Source organism: Stereum hirsutum, assembly GCF_000264905.1.
Source record: "Stereum hirsutum FP-91666 SS1 unplaced genomic scaffold STEHIscaffold_3, whole genome shotgun sequence".
In the NCBI taxonomy this organism is placed as follows: Eukaryota; Fungi; Basidiomycota; class Agaricomycetes; order Russulales; family Stereaceae; genus Stereum; species Stereum hirsutum.
In genome coordinates, this window is record NW_006763133.1 from 2735612 (window position 1) to 2760131 (window position 24520).

General features: G+C 51.3%; 6 protein-coding genes across 6 annotated transcripts; 4 read left to right on the forward strand and 2 right to left on the reverse strand.

Annotated features, from left to right (window-relative positions):
• The first annotated feature begins 273 nt into the window (after nt 1–273).
• STEHIDRAFT_166509 (LETM1-domain-containing protein) lies at nt 274–3043 on the forward strand. The gene is made up of 8 exons (XM_007301204.1): nt 274–834; nt 912–1055; nt 1118–1252; nt 1321–1800; nt 1874–2083; nt 2150–2308; nt 2378–2666; nt 2736–3043. The coding sequence occupies exons 1-8, from the start codon at nt 346–348 to the stop codon at nt 2831–2833; spliced, it is 2004 nt and encodes a 667-aa protein (XP_007301266.1). The 5' UTR covers nt 274–345; the 3' UTR covers nt 2834–3043.
• Nucleotides 3044–3400: 357 nt separating this feature from the next.
• Nucleotides 3401–5572, forward strand: STEHIDRAFT_74972 (Gpi16 subunit GPI transamidase component; the record flags this gene model as incomplete). Its single annotated transcript, XM_007300561.1, has 7 exons — nt 3401–3603; nt 3665–3848; nt 3899–4296; nt 4349–4516; nt 4579–4635; nt 4691–4897; nt 4962–5572. Coding segments are annotated over 7 exons (1783 nt in total), but the record flags the coding sequence as incomplete, so codon positions are not given.
• An 897-nt stretch (nt 5573–6469) lies between these two features.
• Nucleotides 6470–7818, forward strand: STEHIDRAFT_129136 (uncharacterized protein; the record flags this gene model as incomplete). The annotated part of the gene is made up of 8 exons (XM_007301205.1): nt 6470–6563; nt 6621–6723; nt 6781–6837; nt 6902–7180; nt 7248–7291; nt 7355–7437; nt 7496–7576; nt 7651–7818. 8 exons carry the CDS (start codon nt 6470–6472, stop codon nt 7816–7818), a joined length of 909 nt encoding a protein of 302 aa, XP_007301267.1.
• A 458-nt stretch (nt 7819–8276) lies between these two features.
• On the reverse strand, nt 8277–11786 carry STEHIDRAFT_137763 (uncharacterized protein; the record flags this gene model as incomplete). The annotated part of the gene is made up of 3 exons (XM_007301206.1): nt 11519–11786; nt 11223–11423; nt 8277–10271 (listed from the first exon to the last, which is right to left on the reverse strand). The coding sequence occupies exons 1-3, from the start codon at nt 11768–11770 to the stop codon at nt 8277–8279; spliced, it is 2448 nt and encodes an 815-aa protein (XP_007301268.1). The 5' UTR covers nt 11771–11786.
• A 192-nt stretch (nt 11787–11978) lies between these two features.
• STEHIDRAFT_145406 (trehalose synthase) lies at nt 11979–15228 on the forward strand (the record flags this gene model as incomplete). The annotated part of the gene is made up of 11 exons (XM_007301207.1): nt 11979–12110; nt 12175–12408; nt 12467–12977; nt 13044–13048; nt 13131–13183; nt 13478–13677; nt 13899–14075; nt 14132–14207; nt 14266–14645; nt 14710–15082; nt 15150–15228. The coding sequence occupies exons 1-11, from the start codon at nt 11997–11999 to the stop codon at nt 15226–15228; spliced, it is 2202 nt and encodes a 733-aa protein (XP_007301269.1). The 5' UTR covers nt 11979–11996.
• Nucleotides 15229–15863: 635 nt separating this feature from the next.
• Nucleotides 15864–24416, reverse strand: STEHIDRAFT_145410 (DNA mismatch repair protein MSH3; the record flags this gene model as incomplete). The annotated part of the gene is made up of 28 exons (XM_007301208.1): nt 15864–16141; nt 16213–16758; nt 16829–16997; nt 17058–17242; nt 17301–17512; nt 17585–17762; nt 17830–18252; nt 18309–18560; nt 18636–18984; nt 19045–19628; nt 19686–20286; nt 20343–20674; nt 20732–20868; nt 20921–21423; nt 21475–21539; nt 21595–21650; nt 21709–22009; nt 22078–22210; nt 22268–22396; nt 22454–22628; nt 22682–22818; nt 22872–22963; nt 23023–23048; nt 23103–23269; nt 23321–23446; nt 23507–23601; nt 23654–23740; nt 23796–24416. 18 exons carry the CDS (start codon nt 24414–24416, stop codon nt 20172–20174), a joined length of 3297 nt encoding a protein of 1098 aa, XP_007301270.1. The 3' UTR covers nt 15864–16141; nt 16213–16758; nt 16829–16997; nt 17058–17242; nt 17301–17512; nt 17585–17762; nt 17830–18252; nt 18309–18560; nt 18636–18984; nt 19045–19628; nt 19686–20171.
• Nucleotides 24417–24520: the final 104 nt, after the last annotated feature.

A 24520-nucleotide genomic window follows, 5' to 3' on the forward strand; every position in this document is an offset into this window, starting at 1 on the left:
TGGAGCTCGTCTCATCTATACTCGCAAATATTGCAACTATTTCTTTTGTGTTATCTTCGCTGTGCAAGGATTTCTGAATCTCACTAAAGGGATGCGGCCGTAGACGTCGGAGAGAACAGGAGGTGTGGCGGAAGCTGTGGCGTACAAATGTCGCGTCCGCCGGAAGCACGCGTATTTTGCCCGACCGTCGGCGCGTCACTTCAAGTTCCCTCCATCTATCTTTCTTCAAACCAGCAAGTACGAAGCTTCACTCTCCATCTTGCCTGACCGTATTGCATACGAAGGACCTTCAGTTCTCCTCGCCCTGGCACCCTTGCCGTGAAGTGGCCGTCTAGTCTTTTTCTTATGTCTCTATGGTTGCCTCGCCCGCCCCCCTCATCCCTTCTTCATGCCTCTCTACGCGGGCCAGCTCCTAATAAATTTATCTTACTACATCCTCGTCTAATAAGCACCCTACTTCGTTCATCTGGCGCTACCTCTATCTCTCGGTCTCCTCTTTACAATGACTCGCGAACAGTCGCAGCCATCGGCTCGTACTCTTCGTCACGGTTCGCGAGCACGGACACTACCAAAGCAACTTCGTCATCCACACCGCACACTACTACCGCCGTAAACGACCCAAATACCTCTCATACCACCCCGAAGGCTTCGCCTCCCGCACCCAAGGAAGAACCCAAAGAACCATTAGGAACGCGGGTCTGGAAGAAGGTCAAGCATGAGGCTCAGCATTATTGGCATGGTTCGAAGCTGTTGGCGAAGGAGGTTAGGATCTCGGCAAGACTGCAATGGAAAATCCTGCACGGTGAAAGCTTGACAAGGAGAGAACGGAGACAGGTAAGTCTACGCATCTGCTGAGGTCTCAACATGATTCCTGACAGAAAGCGACTTTTGGGCCTTTCGTGTGACTACAGTTGAAGCGTACGACAACAGATCTGCTCCGTCTCATTCCTTTTGCGGTCTTCGTCATCGTACCGTTCATGGAAATTCTACTACCGGTTGCGCTCAAGCTTTTCCCCAATATGCTTCCGTCTACGTTCGAGGACAAGTATGCTGCTGTGAGTTACATTCCAGTTGCATATGACGAGTTTGCCGTTCTGACTATGATGTCACAATACAGGAAGAGAAGAGTCGGAAACTCCTTCGCGTTCGTCTCGAAATGGCCAAATTCTTGCAAGAAACTCTCCGTGAATCCGGTCTCAAAGCCAATGCACACATCGTTGGCTCCGACGCATTCAAAGAATTCTTCCGCAAGGTATGCTTAGCCTCCAATATCGCTTAAAACAAACATCTAACCGCACCAATCGTGTATCCCACACATAGGTCAGATCTACCGGTGAATCTCCCTCAGAACAAGACGTCATCAACGTAGCCAAACTCTTCGACGACGACCTTACCCTCGACAACCTCTCCCGTCCCCAACTCGTCTCCACCTGCCGCTACATGGGTCTCAACGCATTCGGAACCGACAACTTCCTCCGTGGCGCCATCCGCTCCCGTCTCCTCCAACTCCGTCGTGACGACCAGTCCATCAACGCCGAAGGCGTCGACGAGCTCTCGGTTTCGGAATTGCAGCACGCGTGCGCTAGTCGTGGGATTAGGACGTTTGGTGTCAGTCCTGCGAGGTTGAGGGAGGAGCTGACGACGTGGATTGAGCTGCATTTGAATAATCGGGTATCTGGTGTTTTGATGATCCTTGCGAGGGCGTTCAATTTCGATGTCAAGCCTGGGGAGGGAGAGAGTGGCTCGAAGTCCGTCATTAAGGGTTTGGAACATGTGTTGAGTGGCCTGCCTGATAACCTGGTTCGTTTGCGCCCCATATTCTGTTTCTCGCTCGAGATGGCTACTGATGATGGCTATGTTTTGTCGTGAATAGTTGAACGAAGCCGAACTCGAGGTCGACTCGGACAAGGCTTCGTACAAGCAGAAGCTCGAGGTCTTGCAACAACAGGAAGAACTCATCGAGGACGAAGAGGAGCAGGAACAGAAGGAGGAAGACGCGCGCAGGGCGAAGAAGGAGGCGGAGGAGCGCTCGAAGCGTGAGGAGGAAGCACAGATGGCTGAGTCGCTTTTGCCTGATTCTGAGGTAGGTTCTTCCTGAATGTCTCTCCTCTGTTGAACTTTTCCAGTGCTGATCCAGGTCGGTGTTCAGTTGCACCCTGAACGCTTCGAGGAAGAGGACGCCAGGATGACCACGGAACAACTCAAGGAACTTGGCGAGGCGCTCTCGATCTTGTCCGCGAAATCTAGCGTGCTTAAAGAAAGAGATGAACTTCGTGCCCTCATGGAAGAGAACTCTCAAGCCGAGGAGGTTCGTTACACACCAACCATCTCTCACCACGAACTACCCATCGCTTACTAACTCTACTCACCCTCACAGGACCCCAAGTCTCCTTCAGCAGCACTGACCAAACGCATCCGCACAATGCTCACCAAGATCGACGGCCAGCTTTCCGAGTACGACGCCCGTGTAGGTAACTCCCTCCAGATGATCTCCTGCGACCCACAAGGACGTATCCCGATCAGGGATCTCGAGAAGGCTTTGGCTGTGATCAAGCATAAGCCGGATGAGGACGTCGTGCAGAATGTGGTGGACAAGCTGGACGTGGATAAGGATGGGTATGTTGAGTTGGAGCATGTGTTGGGGCTGGCGAGGGAGGAGGGGTTGGGTGAGTGATCTGCTCCTTCAATTCCTTGTCTGAGCTGTGTACTGATGTGGGTTTGGCCCCGGTTCTTAGGTATCATGGTGGATAACGAGGCGCAGAATATTATCGGACAGGGACGGGACTTGATGAAGGACGTAAAACCACGCAAGGAGGACGTCGTGCAGGATTAGAGCATCGACACCCACAATACTATCCTATCCTACCTTTGCGTTCCGCGTACACTCACAGGCCACACCACTATTAGTATGCAGTGACCTTTACAGTTATATTAAATAAGTATATCTTGCGCCTCCGTGAGCTAATACGTATACATGGCCCGATACTACACCTGTAACAACTTCTCGCACGTACGCCAGGCCAACTACACATCAATAGAACTGTTTCTTGGCCGCTTTACAGATCTCGGGGAGTGCGGAACATCTTCTGCGTGGCCCGCTGGGACGGATCAACATGGTCCTGGTCAGATTCTGAATATGCGTACTTGCCACGTCAAAATGAGTATCACGTCAAAAGTCTATAGCTTGTATTCGCGTGGCCGTCACATACCTGGTGTGGTAGGCATTGGGTAGGGAGTAGATGTCTGATTTAGATCAGACAAGGACTCGGATATTTCGGGCAAATGGAGTGGCGATCACCGTGAGATAGAAGTGTGGCCCAACATGGTCGTTCGCGACGACAAACATCCCAGGCCATGCCACACCGTATATACCTCCTCCAAATACCTTGCTCATAGGGAACATGAGGCTACCACCACATCTGTGGCTACTTTGTCTATCCTTCGTGAACTTCAGTTCAGCAACTCAGACAAATGAGGTCTACAACGAAGAACTGACATTGCGACCTCTGTCGGATGGGAAGCTCTCTGCTCGATTCGCTTTCAAAACACTACTCAAAGATGTAGCCCCTCGTGTACCACATAGTCTAGGGACGGATGATACTTGTAAGTCATGGCTTCCTTCAGCAGAGAAACCAGTGTGACTAAAAGATGGCTCTGGCATTAGCACAACATTATACCTTGTTCCCTCTGGCACTCGGACAGATCTTACGTGAATACGCCATCACAGAGCTTCACCTAACGCTGAATGCTGGGAAGTGGGATTATGACCGGTGGGGATACCCAGACGAGTCTAGCGTTGGCAGTGGTGCAGAGTTGTGGGCATGGATGGGAGACGGTGCACCATCCAGGTGAGTACGCTCCGTTTCTCATGCCATGCAGTTTAATCATTCGTGTATAGTATCGACGAACGATGGCAAGGTATGCAAAATGCGCTTGCAGGTCTCTTCTGCGCCTCCTTGAACGGAATGGACAACCAACGCACAACATCCCCCACACGCGCCTTTCCTCCCTCTGGTGATCTTCCCCTACTTCCTTCGCCACATACCCATGCTCTACGCCACGCGACCCTAGCCGCAGAACACGTCTGTACTGAAAACCTCACACCGTTCCTGAAGCTCTTGCCTTGTCCTGGACGCGCAGGGATTGCGGCTTTGCTTGCGCCACATAAGATATTCGATACGAACTGGCATGGACTGGGAGTACATGTCAGGTGGAAGGCAGGAGAGGGAGTCGAGTTGGTATTAGCGGTTCAGGCAGTATTTGATCCTGTGAGGAGCTCTGGTGACGACAAGAGAGGTGCGTATTTATACACCTGCCTGAATGCTTGTAGATATTAATGCTGTCATAGACTGGGGCTTTCGGAGTATATTCGACCGAACAATACCTCGAGCATGTCCTGTAGCGAATTCCAGCGAAATACATGTCGAACTACCGTCAAACATAGGTCCAGGTTTTTCATTGACACCGGAGCCGTTGTCGGTCACGGATAAGATAGCCACGTACGATGTCACCTCAGGTAAGCGCATCTCGTCTGCGGTGTTCTTCGACAATATTCATGACATTGTACTGCGCTGCCAGACATCCAGGAACTAGATGTGGTCATGAAATGGCCTGAGGAAGGAGCGTTCACATACCGTATGCACATTTATCCTATGTTGGACAGCCCTAACCTGACTGGTTGATGTTTCAGCCCTCGACTTCTCTTCACTCACCGACTTTTCCGTACAACGCACACTGAAGGGTACCAGTCAATCTCACGGAAAGATCTCGCTCGTCATACGCAACAACCGTGCTTCCGAGATCCAAGTTTTGTATCTCGAAACTATGCCCTGGCATGTCGAATTCTATCTTCATACCCTTCGCCTTGAATGCCATTATCCAGAGACTATACCCTGTGGTGAGCCTTCACGTATTTTATCTGCCATGCACGGCGAAACTAACGCTGGGATTGTGTTCCTCAGACCATCTTCTGTCGAACCTAACATACACGCCGCCAGTACCTCATGACCGTCCCGCTCTCCTGCAAACCATCCTTACCCTACCACCGCTGACCACCGTTCACTTACATGCAAACATCCGCAAGTCTTTCCTCCGGTATACAGAACACCCACCAGATGCGCAGCGCGGCTGGGATCTCCCACCAGCCGTCTTCGTGCCCCTTACCTCTGTCGACGGACCCTCATCCTCAATAAACACTTCAGAGGGTTCTCATCCCCAAGCGCATGGACGATCATCAAGAGCGAGGAGCTGGGACGGCGTTCGTCGGCTCTATACCCCTGTCCTCCTGGTGGAGCTCGCCACACCGGATTTCAGCATGCCATACAACGTGATCATCATGAGCTGCACTCTTATCGCACTGATATTTGGGAGCTTCTTCAACCTCTTAACGAGGAAGTTTGTGGTTGTGAAGATACCTGCTGCTAGTGCGAAGGAGAAGGAGGAAGATAAGAAAGAGGAGGCAGTGATGGCTGCGGCGAACTTGGTGGAAGAAAGGGAGGTGGAAAAAGGAGATGAAGCGGAGAAGTGACCGGTTCTTCGGCTCGAAATTAGTCATTGCTTTACAGGATATCTCAGGCTGCATGCGAACCTCCGCCGTGTGCTGGTCTTTCAATCTTGGCTGCATATATCGGTCTAGTCTTGTGGCGTCGGAGTTGGCGGGTAGCTTTGAATGAACGAAGTGGTCCATCAGCAGCCAGCTATCAAAAGCGCCACGCTCCCGCATCTTGATCTTGAACTTGTTGCACCTCCATCTTGGAGAATGTCGAAGCTCGATGACGGTCGGAGGCGCTTGGAATTATTCTTGTTGAAGGCAACGCTCTAGGACATGGACGGTAACATTCCAGCCTGAGCTCAACCGAGTCGATGAACGCTGTTACTCGGATGGGATCAAGATGAACAACATTAGCAGCTGTCCACTTTTCTCTCAGATATCCACGAACGTCGAGTTGCCACTTCTGACCTCCGATTTGCCTTCCGTTTTAGATCCGCACAGCTGTCTTTCGTCCTTCGCCTAGCCCAAGAGCGATCCTCATCCCAAATACGTCGCTCATACGCGTGCTTCGATTCTGGACGACGCTCACTTGTTACACCTATGACCATATAACGGCGGCTTCTGGCTCTTCTGTTGCGCATCCGCCTCTGGCTCCATAAAATGAGTGACAAGGCGCCACTTCTGTTTCCTTTCATGCGCCGGTGCTCCTGATCATGATCAAAGCAGGCTTAAATACGACCTGGCAGGCAGGGAGTCCTCTGACCTAGTCTCCGACTTTCTGTGCCCCCCTGCAGTCCTCGAGCTGTGTGCGGGACTTTCGCAACAATGTTCTTATTACTTCTGTTATCTCTCGGTGCTCTACTTGCTGCATTTCCAGCCAGTACCCTTGCCTATGACAACATACATGCAGGCCAACAAGACGTAGTAGCTTCCATAGGCTCGCGGTCCCCCTCATGCTTCCCTGCTCTAGGTTTCAGTATGCCGCAGAAGGTCCCCGACAGTCTTGATGGTTGGTGGTGCAAGTCAGCAGACGAATATGCCTTCCTTGGCTTCAGCTACGAAGTCACCGCATGTGAGCGAGTATGTTGATCTAACATTATTTCTGCTTATGGTGTCACGCTCTGTGCAGGTCAGAGCTTGGAACAGCTTAGGACAGAGTTCAGAGATATCCGCAATACTTTCAACTCTCGTTACGTTCGCTTATATGGAGCTTGTGACAAGCATGGCTTTTAGTGCGTATGAGGACACAATATCCAGGCGTTTTTTTTCGCTGACTAGTTCCTCTGCAGCGATGACATTGTCACAGCTGCATGGGAGAACACTCTCGGAGTTCACGCCTTGATCTGGTCCGTGACTTTGCTACCTTCAAGCACGACATAGTCTCATTCTTAATGTGTCCGTTTTGCGCAGGTTTGGTTTTGACGGGACCGACGAATGGATCGGACGGCGCGACACCCTCTTCAAGACATTACACACAAACCCTAAGGCCAAATACGTTACCCGTGTCTTGCAATTTGGCTCAGAACCTCTCTACGACAACGTCCTGAGCCCCAACGACCTCACGACCCAGGTCTTGGCGGCGAAGGCCAACCTTTCTGGCCTCAGGATACCAGTCACCGTGTCGGAACTGGCTTATGGATACCAGGAGAGAGGCGGCGCTCAGAACGTCCTGGATGCCATAGACTCGATGTAAGTTTTAATAAACATGTTTTCATATTGTTCCCGCTCGTAAGTCTAACTTCTTTACATCCTACAGCAATATACATATGCTTCCACTCTTCAATATAGCTGCCACAACTGGTATGGACTGCGCTATACACTTTCCGAAGACAAGCTTCATCGTTCATCTGATACTCCATCTAGCAAACAAGTCATGGCCCATAGTCCACAGTGACCTGGAATGGTTCATCGAGCATGGCCATGGCAAGAAGATGTATTTCGACGAGGTGATATATCGCATGTCATGACCCATATACGGCATCTGATCTGTCTCTGAGCATGTAGAATGGATGGCTTTCCAGTGTTAACTTTCCGGCTCAGGAGCCCAGTAGTCCAAACGCTGTCGCCGACATACCCAATGAACAGGTACATATGCTCTCAACGTCTCTCTATAAGCCTGACAGCGATTGACTCGATGATGTCCTAATACCACAACACAGGCGTATTACGAAGTCTTGGAGAAACACTGTGGATATCTGAAGACCTTAGCAGGAGGTGGAGTAGGGTGGTTTGCCCATATCTACAGCGATGACCAAGAGCGTGGTTATGGGATTTACGACTCGTCTGGGCATCTGAAGTTCCCGTTCCGTCCCAAGACACATTGTTGATCGCTCGTTGCTGGTAGACCTTTCCTTTTCCAACTTGTATTCTTGAAACGGTTCACCTCCTTGGATCTCGCTATCATCTTGATCCCTTGTGATTTATTGACCTGGTTCCAGCTGTAGAAAACGAGCTCGTGGTGACGAGATCCCCGGAGAAGGCGTCCGCACGGAAGCAAATAGCTTTGAAATAAATGTTGTGCGTTCCGGGTAATTGGACCGAAATGCGGCGCTGCGTCTACATACTGTCTGCATACACGCTGGTTTTGAGCTGCCTCAACAGTATGACGGACCGCCAAACGTATCTATCAAGAGCTCTCTGTTTTCGTATTCACCGCGCACTTGATGTCCAGTGCGAGGAACGGAAAGTGAACGATGGTCATGTTATGAACATACGCTACTCACTACTGCTTCAGAGTTACAACGAAACCTAGCGCACCATAAACGCTCATGCAACCAGGTAAGAGTCAGTCACAAAACCCTTCATCCCACCCGCCCACATCACCTCCAGGCGACGCCGGCCTCCAGTCACTCACCTCCACACCATCCTCCTCTCCATGTTCACCATATCCAAAGCCTTCCTCCTCGTCCTCGTCATCTTTCTCATGTCCCCCATCCATACTATATAACGCATCGAGCCCTCCTTCGATTCCCATAACTGCAGATTCATCATCATGCAAAAGTTTCGCCAAAGCCTCCATATTCAAGCGCTCTTTCCCTCTGGGTTTTGGAGGGCCTTTCTGCGTCTTCGTTATAGGTGGGTGTTCTTGTCCGTTATTCCCTACGTTCTCTGTACCCCAGATAGACCATAGAACGCCTCTCCTATCTTTCATCTCATCATCTTCAAACTCCCTTATCTTCATCTCATCCGCCACGCCCTCCTTCCCATCCTCGCTATCGACACCAACTAAGAATCCTTCCAACTCCCCCTCGTCAAACAATTCATCATCACCCACATTTCCCTCGCCACCCCTCATTGCGGCTAATAACTGCAGCCTACTTGGTGGACGATCTGACAGACTAACTTCGGGGGCTAGTAAGTGGGTCGTGTGCTCGAGGGATAATGACGAAGTGAGAGTTGGTGGTTTGTCGGCGAAATGAGACTTGATCTTGGACGTGGTCGGCGTCGATCTTGGTGTAGACGAGGTAGATGGCAATGGTGAAGAGAGAGGGGATAGAAGAAAAGATTCGGCGAGGGTACGGGCTGAACGGGGTCGTTTTGGTGGTTTGTGGGGGATGAGGGTGGGACGGAGGTGTGGCGGTGGCGCCGTTGATGAAGAGGGCAAGAGTGAATTTATCGTTGAATAGGGGCGTAGATTAGTAGTAGCTTTGCGCTTCCGTGGATTAGAATTTGCTTCGTCGTCTGTGGTTGTAGTAGTCGGTGCAGAATCATAATGTGGCAAATTTTGACCAGTGGTTCCAGTTGCTCCCTCTCCGTCGCCCTCCAAATCCACCGTTAAATTCAACCCATCACTTCCCTCACCATCATCTTCCTCGTCAATGTCAATGTCAACCCTCCCGCCTTCCTGGATCTTTCTTCTCCATACATCCTGCCGGAACTGTACGACGTCAACCACCGCCTTCGCCACAATACCTCTCCTTCCTCCTTCCGTCTTGTCCTTCCCCCTCCCCTTCTCTCCAGCGTCAGCACTCTTGCTCTTAACTTTCCCCTTCCCCTTCCCTCCGCCCTTCCCACCTCGACTCCCTAAACTCGTAGCCCCACTTAGCCAAGGCAATTCCTCGATCCCCTTCTCAACAACGTCCACGAGCACTCTATATCTTTCCATGACCACACCCCCTCCTAATGATATCCTCTTCCCTAATTCTTTCGCAAGGTCGAGCACGTGTGGCGCGGCCCGGGGGACAGGTGTGGCATGTGCTTCGAGGGAGAGAATGAGCAATGAGGCGGCAAGGGCGGAGGGAAGAGCGAGGAGTTTTTGGACGGTTGTGGCCGCAGGATCTAGGATATCCTGTGCCGGGGCGTTGGGAGTGTCCTCTGGCGGATTTGAAGCATGAGTGTTTGCTGCAGAGGATAGAGGGGGAGAAGGAGAAGTGAGAAGCTGGAAGAGTCCGTTAGCGGTGTGGAGTATGGCGGGGACTTTGGAGGGTGTCAGGAGAGGGCGGAGGAAGGCTTGGAGGTCATTTGGGAGAGTGCATGTCGGTTGCGGTGGGGCCCACTCGGAGTTGGCTGCTGAAGCCGGGATTATCGTATTATTAGGGGAAGTAGAAGTAGGAATGGAAGTGTGGCTCGGTGTAGGGGTGACATTCGTATTAGGTGTCGTGGACGAATTAGATCTCTTCGGCTTCGATGTTGTCGAATGCAAGGATACGACAGTGGTAAGATGGGCGATGAGCGCGGGTATGTGGGCTGTTGGAGATGCTTGTGGAAGGGTTAGTTCGAGGAGGGGAATGAGCCGGATTTGGGCGCGTGAGAGGGCGTTAGGTGAGAGATTGAGGAGGTACTGTGGCGAGGTAACATATCAGCATCACATGCATTAGAACGGAGATGAATACGATAAAATAGGCCTAAAGAGCAGGTCAATATAGACCACGAATGGAAACGGTGATTTGGGCGGACAATAGGTGGAAGATCTTTCAAATCAAGAACTAAAGTGGGCAATCGGACCTGAGCACCGGTGATCCGGTAATCAAGGAGGGCCCTTCGAGGATAGACAAGAATAGGAGTGGTTTACTCGGGCATGAAGACCAGTAATCTTGGGTACATAGCATCATATGATTTTGTAGCCCCGTATGAATTCGCAACACATGTCTTCTAGTGGCCATGTTTCCTTGTTCATGAGCATAGTAGACTGAAAGGTAAGATGTCATTAACAAGCCTCCGAATACACGGACATAACAACTGTTCATATGAGGAGGCGCAAAGTCAGGTTCAAGGCCGGACGGGGTCCTTGCGACGAGCCATATGATCGCGGTATCAACAAGGGACGTACACCATCTCTTTCGAGTCTGAGAGTTAGTTCAACTTGCTCAAGATCGGCCGAAGTTCACGTAGGAAAAAAAGGCAAACATGCCGACGGCCTCGCACCAGGGCACCCACGTTCAAACGAACATGGAAACGCTGGAAGACATGAAAATACATGCTGCTGGCATGTTCTGTTCGAAACAGATATGTTCGCGTTAGATTAGATGCACGCTGGCGATATGGTGAAACATGATGCTCCGCGGCTGGTCACGCCCAGACCTGCTGATATACCTCGCACTGCAACCATTGTGATGCAGATGATGCAGAGAGGCAGAGTTTGCCTACCAATGCATCTCAGTCACGAGATGAGTTACGGGACAGTTGGGGCCACAAGGTCATGCCGAGGGGGCGTTCTGGCCCTCCAAAGGCTAGACAAAAATAGCAAGGGGGACAGTAGAATCAAGAGGGAAAGGAACAAACTTCGACTTACGGCGATGTCGTTCGTCAGGTCACCCCGACTAGCTTCGCGAAGAGCGAGGGCGAGTGTGGCGCCAGAGGCAAGCTTCGCGGTGCGTCCCCAGCGGAGTTTTGCTCGCTGCATCGCGATATCGAAGAGAACCTGAGCGCGAGGAGCTGCGCCCGGCTGGGCGAGACGAATCGCGAGTGTGCGAATAGATTCATGGATCGTTAGCTGGATGGGAAAATAATCAGTACAGGGTGACAGGGAGGCGGGGAAAGGTCTGTTGAACGCGAAATACGAAACAGTTTGGGTGGGGTGAAATGTACCTTGTTCCGTTCATGATTAGCCTCCTTTCCCTGACCTGCGAGGTCCCAGGAGGGGCCAGAGCCTGAGCGGACGCTCTTGAGAGTTGTCGGATTGGTACGATTGAGGAGAAAGTGGCGAGCACTGTCCGTGGCGTAGTCAAGCTCGTTGGCAAGGACAGTCTGAGACGCATCCTGGAGCGTTCCGCAACTCGTGCAGACGGCCGAGCCTGCGTCTGGATCCCATTCTGGCTGCCCACCGCACGGGCAGAGCATGGACGTGAACGTCAACGAGGCCGTTTGCAAGCCAATAACATCAGTTTCGAATGGGTGGATACGGCGGACGCCACCCGGACAAACGGGCAAAAGAGGAACACGCAGAGCTCCGCTAAGATCATCTCTCTCCGTCCTACGGGCGCCACCAGGTCATGCCTCCCATGTATATATACCCTCTCCCCCGCCCACTCCTCTTTCTTCTTCCCTTATCCCCACTCACAATACGATGGCACCCACCGATGCTCACCACGAATTTATCTCGAAAGGTTCTGCCTCTGCCAAACGTAGACTCTCCCACTCAAGCAAGAAACCCAATGCTGAGGGCTACGTGAGCCTCACCGTACGTATATTATTTCATCTTTGTTTTCACAATGTTCGGGCTGCTGAAGTCACATATGTTGCAGCCAATGTGGGCAGGTATCTCTGGCGCAGTCGTCAACAATAATAAGAATTACGAGATCGCGATCTCCATTCACGACTCGGTCTACAACACTGACTTCTCTGACACTCTCCTCGATTACAACCCAAACGATCCCCCAGACGTGGAGGAACATGTGATTCAGACCCTCCGCAATTTCTCGCATGAACATCTCAGCAAGTTCCTCGGTGCGGGCGTCACCCTCAGTCTTTTGCGTGAGGTTCGTGGTAGCCCCTATTCCCCCACACGCCCCGCAAAACTCACTATCGATCTACTAGGCACCCAACCTTTGTACTAGGCTCTGGCTTGAGCTCGATATCGTCCCTATCGTCTTCAACATCAAGCCTTACCATACCGACTCCGTTACAAGGCCCAACATTAAGCACCGCATCTCGTCCACGACTGGCTCCTACGTTCCATCCGGAGCCGAGACCCCGACCGTCTATGTCGACCAATCCGTCCTCGGCAACGTTGCCAATACAAACCTTCTCTCTGTGCCACAGGGTATCTCCCCCAAGCTTCCCATCCCCCGGACCGTCGATGAACAGGCTGATTCTGCGGCCCGCAAATGTCTCATGTATTTTGGTCCCAACAATAGCCCACGTTTGAGCATTGGCCCGCGCAACCAGGTTGCTGTTGACGCCGGAGGAAAAATCCATCTTATTGATGACCTGGAGGCATACAGGAACTCTGTCAGCAGCGGCACTTGGGAAGCTGTCACTAGGCTCGCTGATGAGCTTCGGGAGAAGAAAGTCAAGATTGGTTTCTTCTCTTCCACTCCCCAAGGAGGTACGCAACTCCCTCGGATCAGGCATGAAGCTGATGCTCACATTCGCGTGTAATCACCGCCCACAGGAGGAGTTGCTCTCGTGAGTATCTTAGTAGCGCGTCCAGTCATCTGCGCTTGGATTTGTGGCTCATTGGTCTGTTTCTGTAATCAAGATGAGACATGCTTTGATTCGATTCCTCGCTGCTTTGGACGTAGACTGCGCCTGGTGAGCCCTTGAACCTTACGCCCTCTTCTGTTCGCTTCGGCCTGCATTACTTTCGCTCGATGCAACCCTTGGGTTTCCATTCGATCCCTATTCCGCTTTCTCTTTCACTTTGTTCACACAACAAATGTGTCACGAGCCTTTTCATCCCACCCCACATTCGATTCGATCTTTACCCCGGATTCTCGGATGCTTTTCATCTTCTGAGCGCGCCCGCGCTCTCTTGCCGCATCCCACACTTCGAAGCGCTTTGAACTGACTGAATTGATATACTGATCTGGTCGCGCTCCTACTTAGGTACGTGCCGAACCCGTCACCTTCAGTCTTCAGGACGACGAAGAACAACCACAATATCCTTCAAGGCGTCGCTGCGCCTGACCTTCGTCTTACGAAGGAAGCGAAGGACAACTTCGATGCTTGGATATTGAAGAACGGTTTGAGATGGACGGCCGAAGGTGGGCCTTTGGCCAAAGGTGGAGTGGACATTGCGTTCATCGGTATGTTTTCTTTCAACGCCTTCTTTCACTTCGTTCCGGGGTACCCTCCCTGTCCCTGTGACGGGTATCGTTCGACTTAGACGCGTCTATACTCGTCATGGTTGACGTCTTGTAGAAGCCCACCTCACGGGACCTGAGGGCCTTTGTTCTCAGCCCCTGCCACCTCCTTTGGGAAGGAAGATGCTGACTTTGTGGCACTTGTCGGTTTCTTATCCCCACAGACGACCCGCAGATGCCAGGCCTTATCCCCCTGATCCGTAAGGTTCGACCTGAGGTTCCCATCGTTTACCGCTCCCACATCGAGATTCGGAGTGACCTCGTGCACAATGCGGGATCACCCCAAGAGGAGGTGTGGAAATATCTGTGGAATAATATTCAGCTTGCGGATCTTTTCCTTAGTGCGTCTTCCTTCGACAGCGTTTTATCTGTTCCACCTAACTAATTTTATCTTCAGGTCACCCCGTCAATAAATTTGTCCCCAGCGATGTCCCTATAGAGATTGTTGGGCTTATGGGCGCTGCTACTGATTGGTATGTCCTCTTTCTCCGACCTATATGTCGTGCTGTCTCTGATATCACGTCACAATAGGCTTGACGGCCTGAACAAGGAGCTCGACCCTTGGGATTCTCAATACTACATGGGCGAATTTACCGCGCTCTGTGCGAAAGAGAAGATGACGGAGCTCAAGTGGCCCGACCGCGACTACATCGTCCAGGTCGCGAGGTTCGACCCGTCTAAGGGTATTCCGAACGTCATCGATTCGTACGCCAAACTGCGCGGGCTTCTGGAGAAGGCGGGCGACATCAAGGAGGAGGATATGCCGCAGCTGTTGGTCTGTGGGCACGGTGCGGTCGATGACCCCGATGCGAGCATCATCTATGATCAGATCTTGGAGTTGGTGGCGAGCGACAAGTATAAGCGTTATTCCAAGGACATCGTGATCATGAGAATCCCACCAAGCGATCAGCGTGCGTTTTCTTCGTCAACTACTAAAGCCACTGTTTGCTCACCATCGTTGCTTATGTGTTGTAGTCCTCAATGCCCTCATGGCCAACGCCAAGATTGCCCTCCAGCTCTCCACTCGCGAAGGCTTCGAAGTCAAAGTCTCCGAAGCTCTCCACGCTGGCGTCCCCGTCGTTGCTTCCCGCACCGGTGGTATCCCCCTCCAGATCCAGCACGGAAAGTCCGGCTACCTCGCCGATGTCGGCGACAACGACGCCGTCGCGAAGTACCTGTTCGATTTGTACACGGACGAGGAGCTTTACAAGAAGACGAGCGAGTTTGCGCGGACGAACGTGTCGGATGAGGTCGGTACGGTGGGTAACGCGGCTGCGTGGTTGTATTTGGCGGTCATGTACTCGCGAGGAGAAAAGGTCAAGCCGCACGGAGCGTGGATCAATGACTTGTGAGTGATCCCCCCCCCTGATTTGTTGTTATGTTTCTGACAAGCTGATTGCTGTGTCGCAATACAGGATGAGGAAGGAGACCGGCCAGCCCTACGCCCAGGGCGAGCCTAGGTTGCCCAGGAGCGGATTGGACGTCCAGGGTTGATTACCGGAATTATCTGCTCGTTGTTTCAGAAGCAAAGGTGATATACGGACACTTCCCCTCTCACAACAAACATATTCGATCCCTTCTCCGTTCTTTATTTGCTGTCCATTGTCCCTGCTTCGTTCTCGTGTAAGATTGGATTATAAGTAGAAGTCGTATCGTTGGGTGGATTTGCTGTTTCGGATCTTATCGCTCTCAAAGTATAAAAGGCTGTATGTAGAATAGAATCGTGCTTTTCTCCTTCAATGTTATCTAGTCCAGTATTGTACCTGTCCGATCTCCCGTGTCCAGCCTGACCGCCACACGTTGGAGGATATGATGTGGCGTTTGTTGATGGTTATTTGTCAAAGCCTTCTAAATTCAATAAGACCAAACAGCAGGTACCGACCACGCGAGGATGCAGACTTTTTATTTCAAATTGGCATCCAAGTCTCCGATCGTGTGTTTTCTTTTTCTTCACTCCGGAATCTGAGCTCTCACAGCAGGTGCCACACCTAGCTTTCCGGCTCTTTCACCCAGCATATTTACACTTTTAACCTCTTGACTGAGGCTCATTTTACGGCTGCATCTGCGGGGTTCCAACGCTTGAGACGCAATGTCTACCACACTCCCGCTCTTCTGGAATCTCTCGTCGGCGAAAAAGAAGGAACGATTGGATGCCTCTGTCAAGCTTATCACTGTTTTGGAGACGCTGCAGGCTTCACATGTGCCTGTGACTAAGGGGTCGAGTGAAGAGGAAGACGAAGAAGACGAGGAGGAGGACGAAGACGAGGAGGAGGGGAAGAACGCGGAAGATGAGGCTCTGAATCTGTTGAATGCGGCCGATGTATCGTACTCGATACGGAGGTTGATTAGGGGATTGGCTAGTCCGAGGGAGAGTAGCAGGCTTGGGTTTTCTGTTGCTTTGACTGAGGTACGTTTGTGGTAGCCCTTTTATTTTGGTACCGGGTGTTTATTGAGATATGTGTGTTATCATAAAATTAGCTTCTCTCTCGCATCGACACCGTCACCTCTTCTCAAATCATCTCCCTCATCATCTCGGCCTCACAAACCACGAACTCCCTCACTGGCCAAGAAGAACGCGATCTCCTTTTCGCCCGTCTCTTCGGTCTCACTTCCCTCATCCAATCTGGCCTTCTCACCCGTCAAACTCCGCTCCCCTCCTCCAGCTCCCACACCACCTCCGTCTCAAGCCTCGAATCTTTTACCTCTGTTATCAGCGAACTCTTAGCTCTAGGCGAGAAAAAGAGCTGGTTGAGAGAGAGCGCATGGTGGACTTTAGGATTGGCTACCGAGAGTTTGAGTAAGTGCGGTGAGGAAGTCGAGTGGAAGGATGAGGCGGTGGATAAGGTGCTAGAGATGGTGTTTGGGGAGGAGGGTAAGACGTGGGGACCGGAGAAGGTGGCGTTGGCGGTGAAGATGCAGAGAATGTGGCCGGACAAAGAGTGGAAGAAGCTCCTGGGACCTACGTTGAAGCACGGGGATGTGCTGCACACAGGGAATATGGTCGCATTGTCCAAAATCCTTAGGGTGAGTGCTTTTTCGTCATGTAACGTTGCTTTTGTGTGGTGTAATGTTAATGATTGTGTGAAATGTGTAGGAAGCTAGTGCAGAAGATGATGAGGACGCACCGAAGGTGAACGCAAGGTCGTGGAAGCCCCAGGTACATTATGTGTGGGATGTTTTACTCGACGAGCTTGTGCCTCCTCTCGACAGCAAGCGTGCCCCGAAAGGCTCGTTCCAGGAATTCTTCCGCATCGTGGTCGATGGTGAGTTAGCTCGCTGTTTAACTCGAGGACGCCGTGTTTGATGCTTTTGCGAAATTACAGAGTCATTATTTGCCAACTCTGCGTCTATCGAGCGTAAATACTGGGGCTTCGCTATCTTCCAAAAAGCCCTCCCTCGGGTTCAAGCCTCAGACCTGCCCATGCTCTTCACCAAGAACTTCATGCGGACGTGGATCAACCACCTTTCCCACTTTGATCGTTACTTGCATAGCTTTGCGAAACAGATCGTCAGTCGGTTTCGTTATTTATACCACGCTGCGCGTGGTCAGCTAATGATTCTTCCAGGCAGGATCGATGCAAACCGTCGTGCAGAAAGACCCGACCATTGGTTTTTCGTTCATCCTACAGTTGACTGGTGTCCACGGCAGCCAACAGTTCGATAAGTTGACGAAGACGAAGACCGTTGAGTCTCTCCTGACGACTATGGATACGACCGGCATCAAGTCTTACATCGACCACTTATTGAGTCAATTCAGCGAGAAAGCGGGCGAAGAACAGTATGTATCTCCTTTGTTTGTGCGCCTATCTGACGTGGTCGTGATAGAGGTGAGCTGATCTATCCGTTCAAGGGAAGATATCCAGGTCGTCAACTCTCGTCGAAGCTGGGTCATCGACCAGCTTGCCGCTCTTGTACGGAATGGCGCCATCCCTAAAAACGACGAATGGCTGCATACAATCTTGAACTGGTTCACCGTTCATGGTATGTTCATCATCAAGAAGAAATCCGAGAAGGGCCCTCTATTAGCGGTATATCTCGTCTTTTGAAGCTTTTAACGTCCCATAATCGTACTCATTTTACCCTTCTAAACTCTAGATCCGCTCGGTCCTCTCACCACCTCTGTCGGATGACCTCCGGAAGCAATGTCGTGCCCGTCTCCTAAGCTGCCTTGCCGAACTCACCACCCAATCAACCGTCATCAAATCAACCAACAGCGATGACTCCAAAGCACAGAAACTGACCGGTGTTTCATCAGATGGAGAGTTCTGGGTCTCGAAGGTGCTTCGTACAGTTGAGCAGCTACGGAAGGATTCGAAGCATGTCGAGTTCGTAAGGGAGCTTGAGGAGGATGAATTGGAGTTGAATGAGAAGGCAGTGGCGGTGGCGCAGAGGCTGCATGAGGTGACTGGCGAGAAGCAGGAGACAGCGAGGGGTGCAGAGCTGCTTATTCTTTCATGTCTTTTGCAACTGCACGCGTCAGACGAGACCGCCGGTTCGAGTGATAGTGAGTCATTAGAGGTAAGCACTATTACTTCTACTCCAGGTTCATAGCTCTGACGCGAACTCGACATCAGGCCTGCATCGACGGCGCCACCCGTCTCTTCCCCGAAGGATCAAAAAAGTCCTCAAAAAATTCCAAGAAGTCACAAAATGCCACCGAAGATGCTGCTGAGGAGGCACCGTCAAATGAGCCGATCGACGTGCTCGTTGATACAATCATTGGCTTCATGGAGAGAGCGACGGCTTACATGCGCGCCGTCGGGAACCAGAGCTTTTCGCTGCTCAGTGGAGCTGTCGAGGGAACAACGGTGGACCTGATCTTGAGCGTAAGTCCCTCCAGTCTTGGTTCATTTTCAAGTGAAGACGGGAGTATTGGTGCTTATACTGTTCGTGACGTGTAGCAACTCGAACGTCGAGATCCGTCGGAGCTTTTGGCTGATGAGGACGAGGACGACGAGATGGATGACATCGAAGATGATGGCGAGGAAGTTGGTGACGAGGAAATTGAAGAGTCAGAGGATGACTCAGAGGAAACCGGGGAGGACGACGACGAGAGTGAAGGAGACGAAGCCGAGGATCCTGAGCTTCGCAGGAAGATCACCGAGGTTCTCAGGGCAAACGGTATAGAGGCTGCTACCGGCGAATCCGATGACGAGTCTGAAGAGGAGGACATGGACGACGACCAGATGATAGCCATTGATGATCAGCTGGCTCAAATATTCAAGGAACAAAGGAAGGGCAAGGGCAAAGGTGAGATGTCATTCGCCTAGCATATTCCGCTCGGTATCACTGACGCGCTGCCTGCGATAGACGAAAACGCACAACGCGAAGCCACTCATTTCAAGAACCGTATCCTTGACCTCGTCGATATCTTTATCAAAAGACAACCCACCTCGCCTCTCATCGTTCGCCTCATCATTCCCCTCGTCGACCTCGTCCTCGGCTCGGGGTCCGACGAACGTCAACTCTCCGACAAAACCGGCGGTCTGCTTCGTTCTCGCATCGGCAAGCTGAAGGATGTACCCTCCAACATGGACCAAACCGAAGTCGCGCCCGTACTTGAAGATCTACACACCCGTGCTCGGAAGGTGCATTCATCGGATGCATTGGCCATCATCAGCCAATGCAGTCTCTATGTCTCCAAGGTGCTCTTGCAAAGCCAGGCAGATGACGCAGTGGCCAAAGTATATCGAGACTCATTGGTCGATTTCATCACCCGGAAGGCGTCCGACCTCAACGCGAAGTTCTTCGACGACCTCATCAAGCGGCACCCAGCTGTTGCGTGGGGTCTGCGAGACGATATGCTAAGCGTTACGAGCAAGGCCGTCAACACCTACCGCCAATGCCAGGCATTCAACCTTGTCCACACGCTCATCAACCAGATGCCTTCCTTGGTGAGTAATTTTTCTATCGGGAACCCCACAACCACTTACTTTCTTGCTATTTCGCAGGAGGATCGACAAGCCGAGTTCGTGCCATTCATGACAGCGCTCTCGATACGTCTGCAAGAGGTGATCACGAGCGCAAGCCGGGAGTCCACATTCTCAGCAGCACAAATGAAAGACCTCCTCAAGCTCGCGCTCCTCGCAGTCCGTCAGACCAAGCGATATACTTCGGACAAATCTGGTGACCTGTCGAAAGCCTGGACACCCGCCGCATGGAACGACGTCCTCACTGCTCTTACCACGAACGATCGGTTCAAGACCTCTACCGGGTTACATTCCATGTGCAAACAGGTCCTGCAATTAATCCAAGCACAGTCGGGAGATGGTAAGGTAAAATCCAAGAAAAATGGGGAAGGTAGTCAATCCAAGACAGGAAAGCGGAAGGCGGATGATGCTGTAGATGAGAGTCCAGTGGTAAATGGGAAGAAGGCGAAGCGGAAAAAATCCAAGACTGCATGATGTCCGTCCTTGTAGATCGTGGGATGCTAGTATCTATATATTAGTCTGGGTCGTTGACAGCGAATCCATGGCGTCTCGAAGATTGTCTAAGGTGTCGCTGCACGGTGCTTGCAGACAGCGCTGCAACAAAAGGGCAGCTTTCCGAGTCCTGGCGAACACCAGCAATAAGTACACCATTGTGTAACGTATTCAAGGCGGACCTACTTGTTTCGCCTGTGACGTTCCTCGACTTGCCGACGCATTTTCGCCGCTTGGACAGCTGAGGCTTGCAGGACCTCTTCGGGTATTCCGGCTAATCGTCCACACTCAATCCCAAAGGACTCAGTGGCCAAGCCTTCAGTCAGCCGATACAGGAAGGATATTTCCCGGATGCCGTTAATTCGAGATTCCTCTCTGAAACCCATGTGCAGGTTCTGCACCTCTTGAGGGAAGCGTCGCTCAAGTTCGGTTGCCACAAGCGGATAGTGGGTGATGAAAAGGGTCTTGCACTTTTTCACTTGCACAAGGTGGTGCATGGCCGCCTGCGCTATGGCCATCTTTGGGAGACATTCTAAGCATCAGCAATCAGGCCGAAGTAGACCATAAAGACTTACACCGTCGAAAGTGGAAGTACCACGGCCAAGTTCGTCAAGGATGACGAGGCTCTTGCTAGTTGCCTGCGACAGGATGTCACTCGTCTCAGACATCTCGACCATGAACGTAGAACGTCCACGCGCAAGCTCGTCGGAGGCTGCCATACGCATTAGCTGGGACCTACGCCACGTAGCAAAAGCAAGACTCACCTCCCATCCTCGTCAAAATACTATCCATCATGCTCAATTTGACGGCCTTTGCAGGGACGTACGACCCTATCTGTGCCATTATAGCAATGAGAGCAATCATCTTCACGGACGAACTCTTTCCTCCCATGTTAGGACCCGTGATGATCTTGCTCCGCTGACCGCCCTGGCCCATGGTCACCGAATTCGGCACAAATGGTTCTGACTTCAACTCTTCTCCTCCTGGATGTCGACCGTCGATGATCTCAAGTGTGTCGACTTCATCCGTGAATTCAGGCTTGACGTAGTCTCCTTTCATTGCGACGAGAGCCAGGCTCATAAGACAATCAGCGATGGCGAGCTTGTTAACGGCGTCACGGAGAAGGGCGTAGTGATTTTGAGAGATCTCGTTGAGGAAGGACTTGAAGGCGTCGTTAGCGGCTGCTTCGAGCATTTCTTTAAATTGTGCTCGTTCTTGGACCTTGGCTTTGACGACTGGGCTGTGGTATCGGCGAAATCTACTAGTACTGAACGTACTGTTAGTGGTGAATACAATCGTATAAGTTTGAAGATAGAACCTGGAGATCAAGTGCCAAGTAGCAGGCACTCTGGAGGATTCGGCTTTCGGTATTTCGACGAGATACTGAGGATACTATCAGGCTATGCGGGCCAAGAAAGACAGGATAAGTATATCGCACCTCATCTCCCCGGCTAGAACTCCACTGTAGAGCAGGCTTCTTCAGGACACGCCTAACTATCACATGCTGTCAGTACAATATAACTGATCAAAATACGAATATCGGTAGACTTACTAGACTTCAGTTCATCGGCCAGGTCCATTTCAACCGCCTGAATGCCCATATCTGCTTCAGCCAACGCTGGATACTTTTCCGAATCCGACCACATCAGTGTTTTGTCTCCTTCCGCAGCCCGTTTGAGCACGATCATGCTTATCAGCTCCTGTACCGGTTCGCGCAGGCGAGGCAAGGTTGCGATTATGTCGTTCAAGATTGGCGACTTGAAGCCGACATCGGAGACGTTGTCCATGGCGGGGAAGATAATGGCGACTTTGTTGAACGCTGGCAAGAGAACTGAGAGCTCTTTGGGTGTGCACTACACATTAAAAGTTGAATATGGAAGAACCATGAAACAAACCAAGGGGAAAGACGGGGAATACTTGCCTTGCCGTATTGAATTCGACTGAGACCCTTTGCGAGATCAGGAAGACCCCTGAGGGCCGACCGCAGCTGAACCAACTTCATGGAAGGGCTGGCAACAATTTCTTCCACAGTGTCTGTACGTTCTTGCAATGCTCTGTCAAAAACGAAATCAATATTTTCGTTTTGATACGTGGAAGGGAATCAGTCTTACAATTTATTCACCAGTGGCCTACCGACCCAACTTCGAAGCAGCCTGGAGCCAAATTTTGTTGTCGTACGATCCAGTATCCACATCAGAGACCCCCGTGTCGTGAAATCAGTCTCATTTCGATAGATCTCCCTGAAGAGTATTCATTGTAAGTGTATGATCCTTCATGCGACACACATAAGGACAAACAAGTTCGTGAGTGTGTTGCCATTCAGAAGCATGTGGTTCGTGGTAATAAACGCGCTGAAAAATTTTGTGGCCAGGAGTGAATCCGCGATGTCAAAGGCTTCCAGATGTCTGATGCACTGGGCCAAAGCGATTACGACTTGCTTCGGGAAATCGGTCACAGCAGCCATTAGTTCACCTGGAGTCATTTAGTCAGAACAGTGCTTAAAAATTGGTACATTGAGACGTTACCGGACTTGAAGCTCTCAGACGCCTTCGAAGACGTTGTCTTGCGTGTGTAGAATGCGGACACATATTCAAAGGCATCCGAATAAGTCATCGGGTCTTTGTATCTCTCCATTCGAATCTTATGGTCGCCATTAGCGTGCCTGAGTGAGAGATGAGTTCTACCAACTGAGCAGAAAATTCCTGTGCTACGCACGTCACGAAGTAGCCTAGCATGCGTTCGGTCGGCTTGCTTAGTTTCTGACCTGAGAGTAATAACTCCGCTGGCTTTGTGTGGACCATTCTCGTCTAGAGCAGGTGTGAGTAACGTTTACTGGCCCGGTATCAGATAATTATGTACGACTCACTTCGAGTTCCGTGCGCATGTGACCATCTGTGGCTAGTCAGCTCTGAGTTTATTACCGTTCAGAATAAGTAAGAACTTCACCTTCGAATTCGTCCCAGGTCACATCGCCCGTGTTAGGACAAACAACAATCATCCCAACGATGACCTTTTCGTCTACACCCATGCCACCTTTTGGCTCCTCGACCACACACATGAGGAGAGGAGCCGAAGCGCCAGATGCATCCACCGAGTCCATCTCATCTACAAAGCTAGCAGACTGTCAGCATATTTATTTCCTTTCAACTAAGAAAGTGACCTACGTCGTGGCGGTGTATAGGTGAGCAAGTTCCCGAGTGAAAGGCGCATTTCGGTTTTCACCAACTTTCTTCAATGCAGCGGTTTCTGTCTGGGCGATGATGCCTACTTTGTGGCCTTGAGAGAGCAGCCTGATAAAAATCACCGTGAGCAAATCAGGGCAATTACTATGATCGGGCGAATGTAAGTACTTCTTCAGGTGTATGTCACCGCGGTGGGTAGGGATCGATGCAGTCTCAAAATTACGCTTCACGAAACAGACGATTCCGAGCTCCTTGGCAGCAATCTAGCAGGAGAATGAACGAGACTGATATGCAGTTATTGAGTAGAACACTTACACGGGCGTCATTGTCATAAAACATGTATTTATATCCCACTTCAAACATGAGGAGCACACCTTCATACTTGTCCTTCAATTGACGAACCTTCAGGAATAAGAGGGTGAGTTGGCGAACTGGAAGAGGACAATATGGTACCAACCTGTAGCTCCAGAGGCGTATATCGCTTTCCACTGGGCCCTATCTCTACAGTCTTGCCGCGCGGTTTGACTGACTTCTTTCCACTGGCTGCCTTCCCCTTGAGTTTACTCTTCGAGGGTTGAGAGAACATCTCCTGCAGAGCCTTAAACTGACTGTCCGAGTCGCCGTCTGAAGCTACGGAACGCTGTTCCTCGTCGTCCGTCTCGTCCTCATCAGAGGGTTCAAAATCCTGCTGTATATCCAAGTCTCGTCTTCTAGAGACGTTGTTTTCGATGACAAGTTTCTTGGAAAGCACGGCACGCAAGTTGTCGCGAGAGGCCTGCTCTGCAGGAGAGAGCTGAAGAGGGTGACTTTCAGGAGACTGGGAACGACGATGTCGCCATCTTTCTGTCGCTACTGAATGCTGCTGGTTTCCATGCAGTTCTGAATCTGAGTCAAGCTGTGGGGAGTCCTGGCGAAATAGTGGCTTTTGGATTGTCTTTTGGCGTTTGGACGGTCGTTCATCGGGTACAGGTGAGTGTCGCCTGGCAGTTTTCGCCTGAGATGTAGGACTTTGTGAGAAAAACGTAGATATCCTAGACTGCTTCATTGGCGACGCTGGTGGATCCTTCGAGTTTGCCATTGTGGGAGATGTTGGGGGAGCGGAAGCAAGACGCCGCCCCGCATTCGCGTCAGTCCGCGTCGATGACATTTCAGTTCGCGACGCGTAAACCCCGTGACTGCGTC

What these genes read in the sequence shown, in the direction of transcription:
- STEHIDRAFT_166509 (XM_007301204.1), top strand. Translation starts at nt 346, where the DNA reads ATGTCTCTATGGTTGCCTCGCCCGCCCCCCTCATCCCTTCTTCATGCC. An exon ending in TCAAAGAATTCTTCCGCAAG is followed by an intron (nt 1,253 to 1,320) that starts GTATGCTTAGCC and finishes TCCCACACATAG; the next exon opens with GTCAGATCTACCGGTGAATC. An exon ending in CGCTTTTGCCTGATTCTGAG is followed by an intron (nt 2,084 to 2,149) that starts GTAGGTTCTTCC and finishes GTCGGTGTTCAG; the next exon opens with TTGCACCCTGAACGCTTCGA.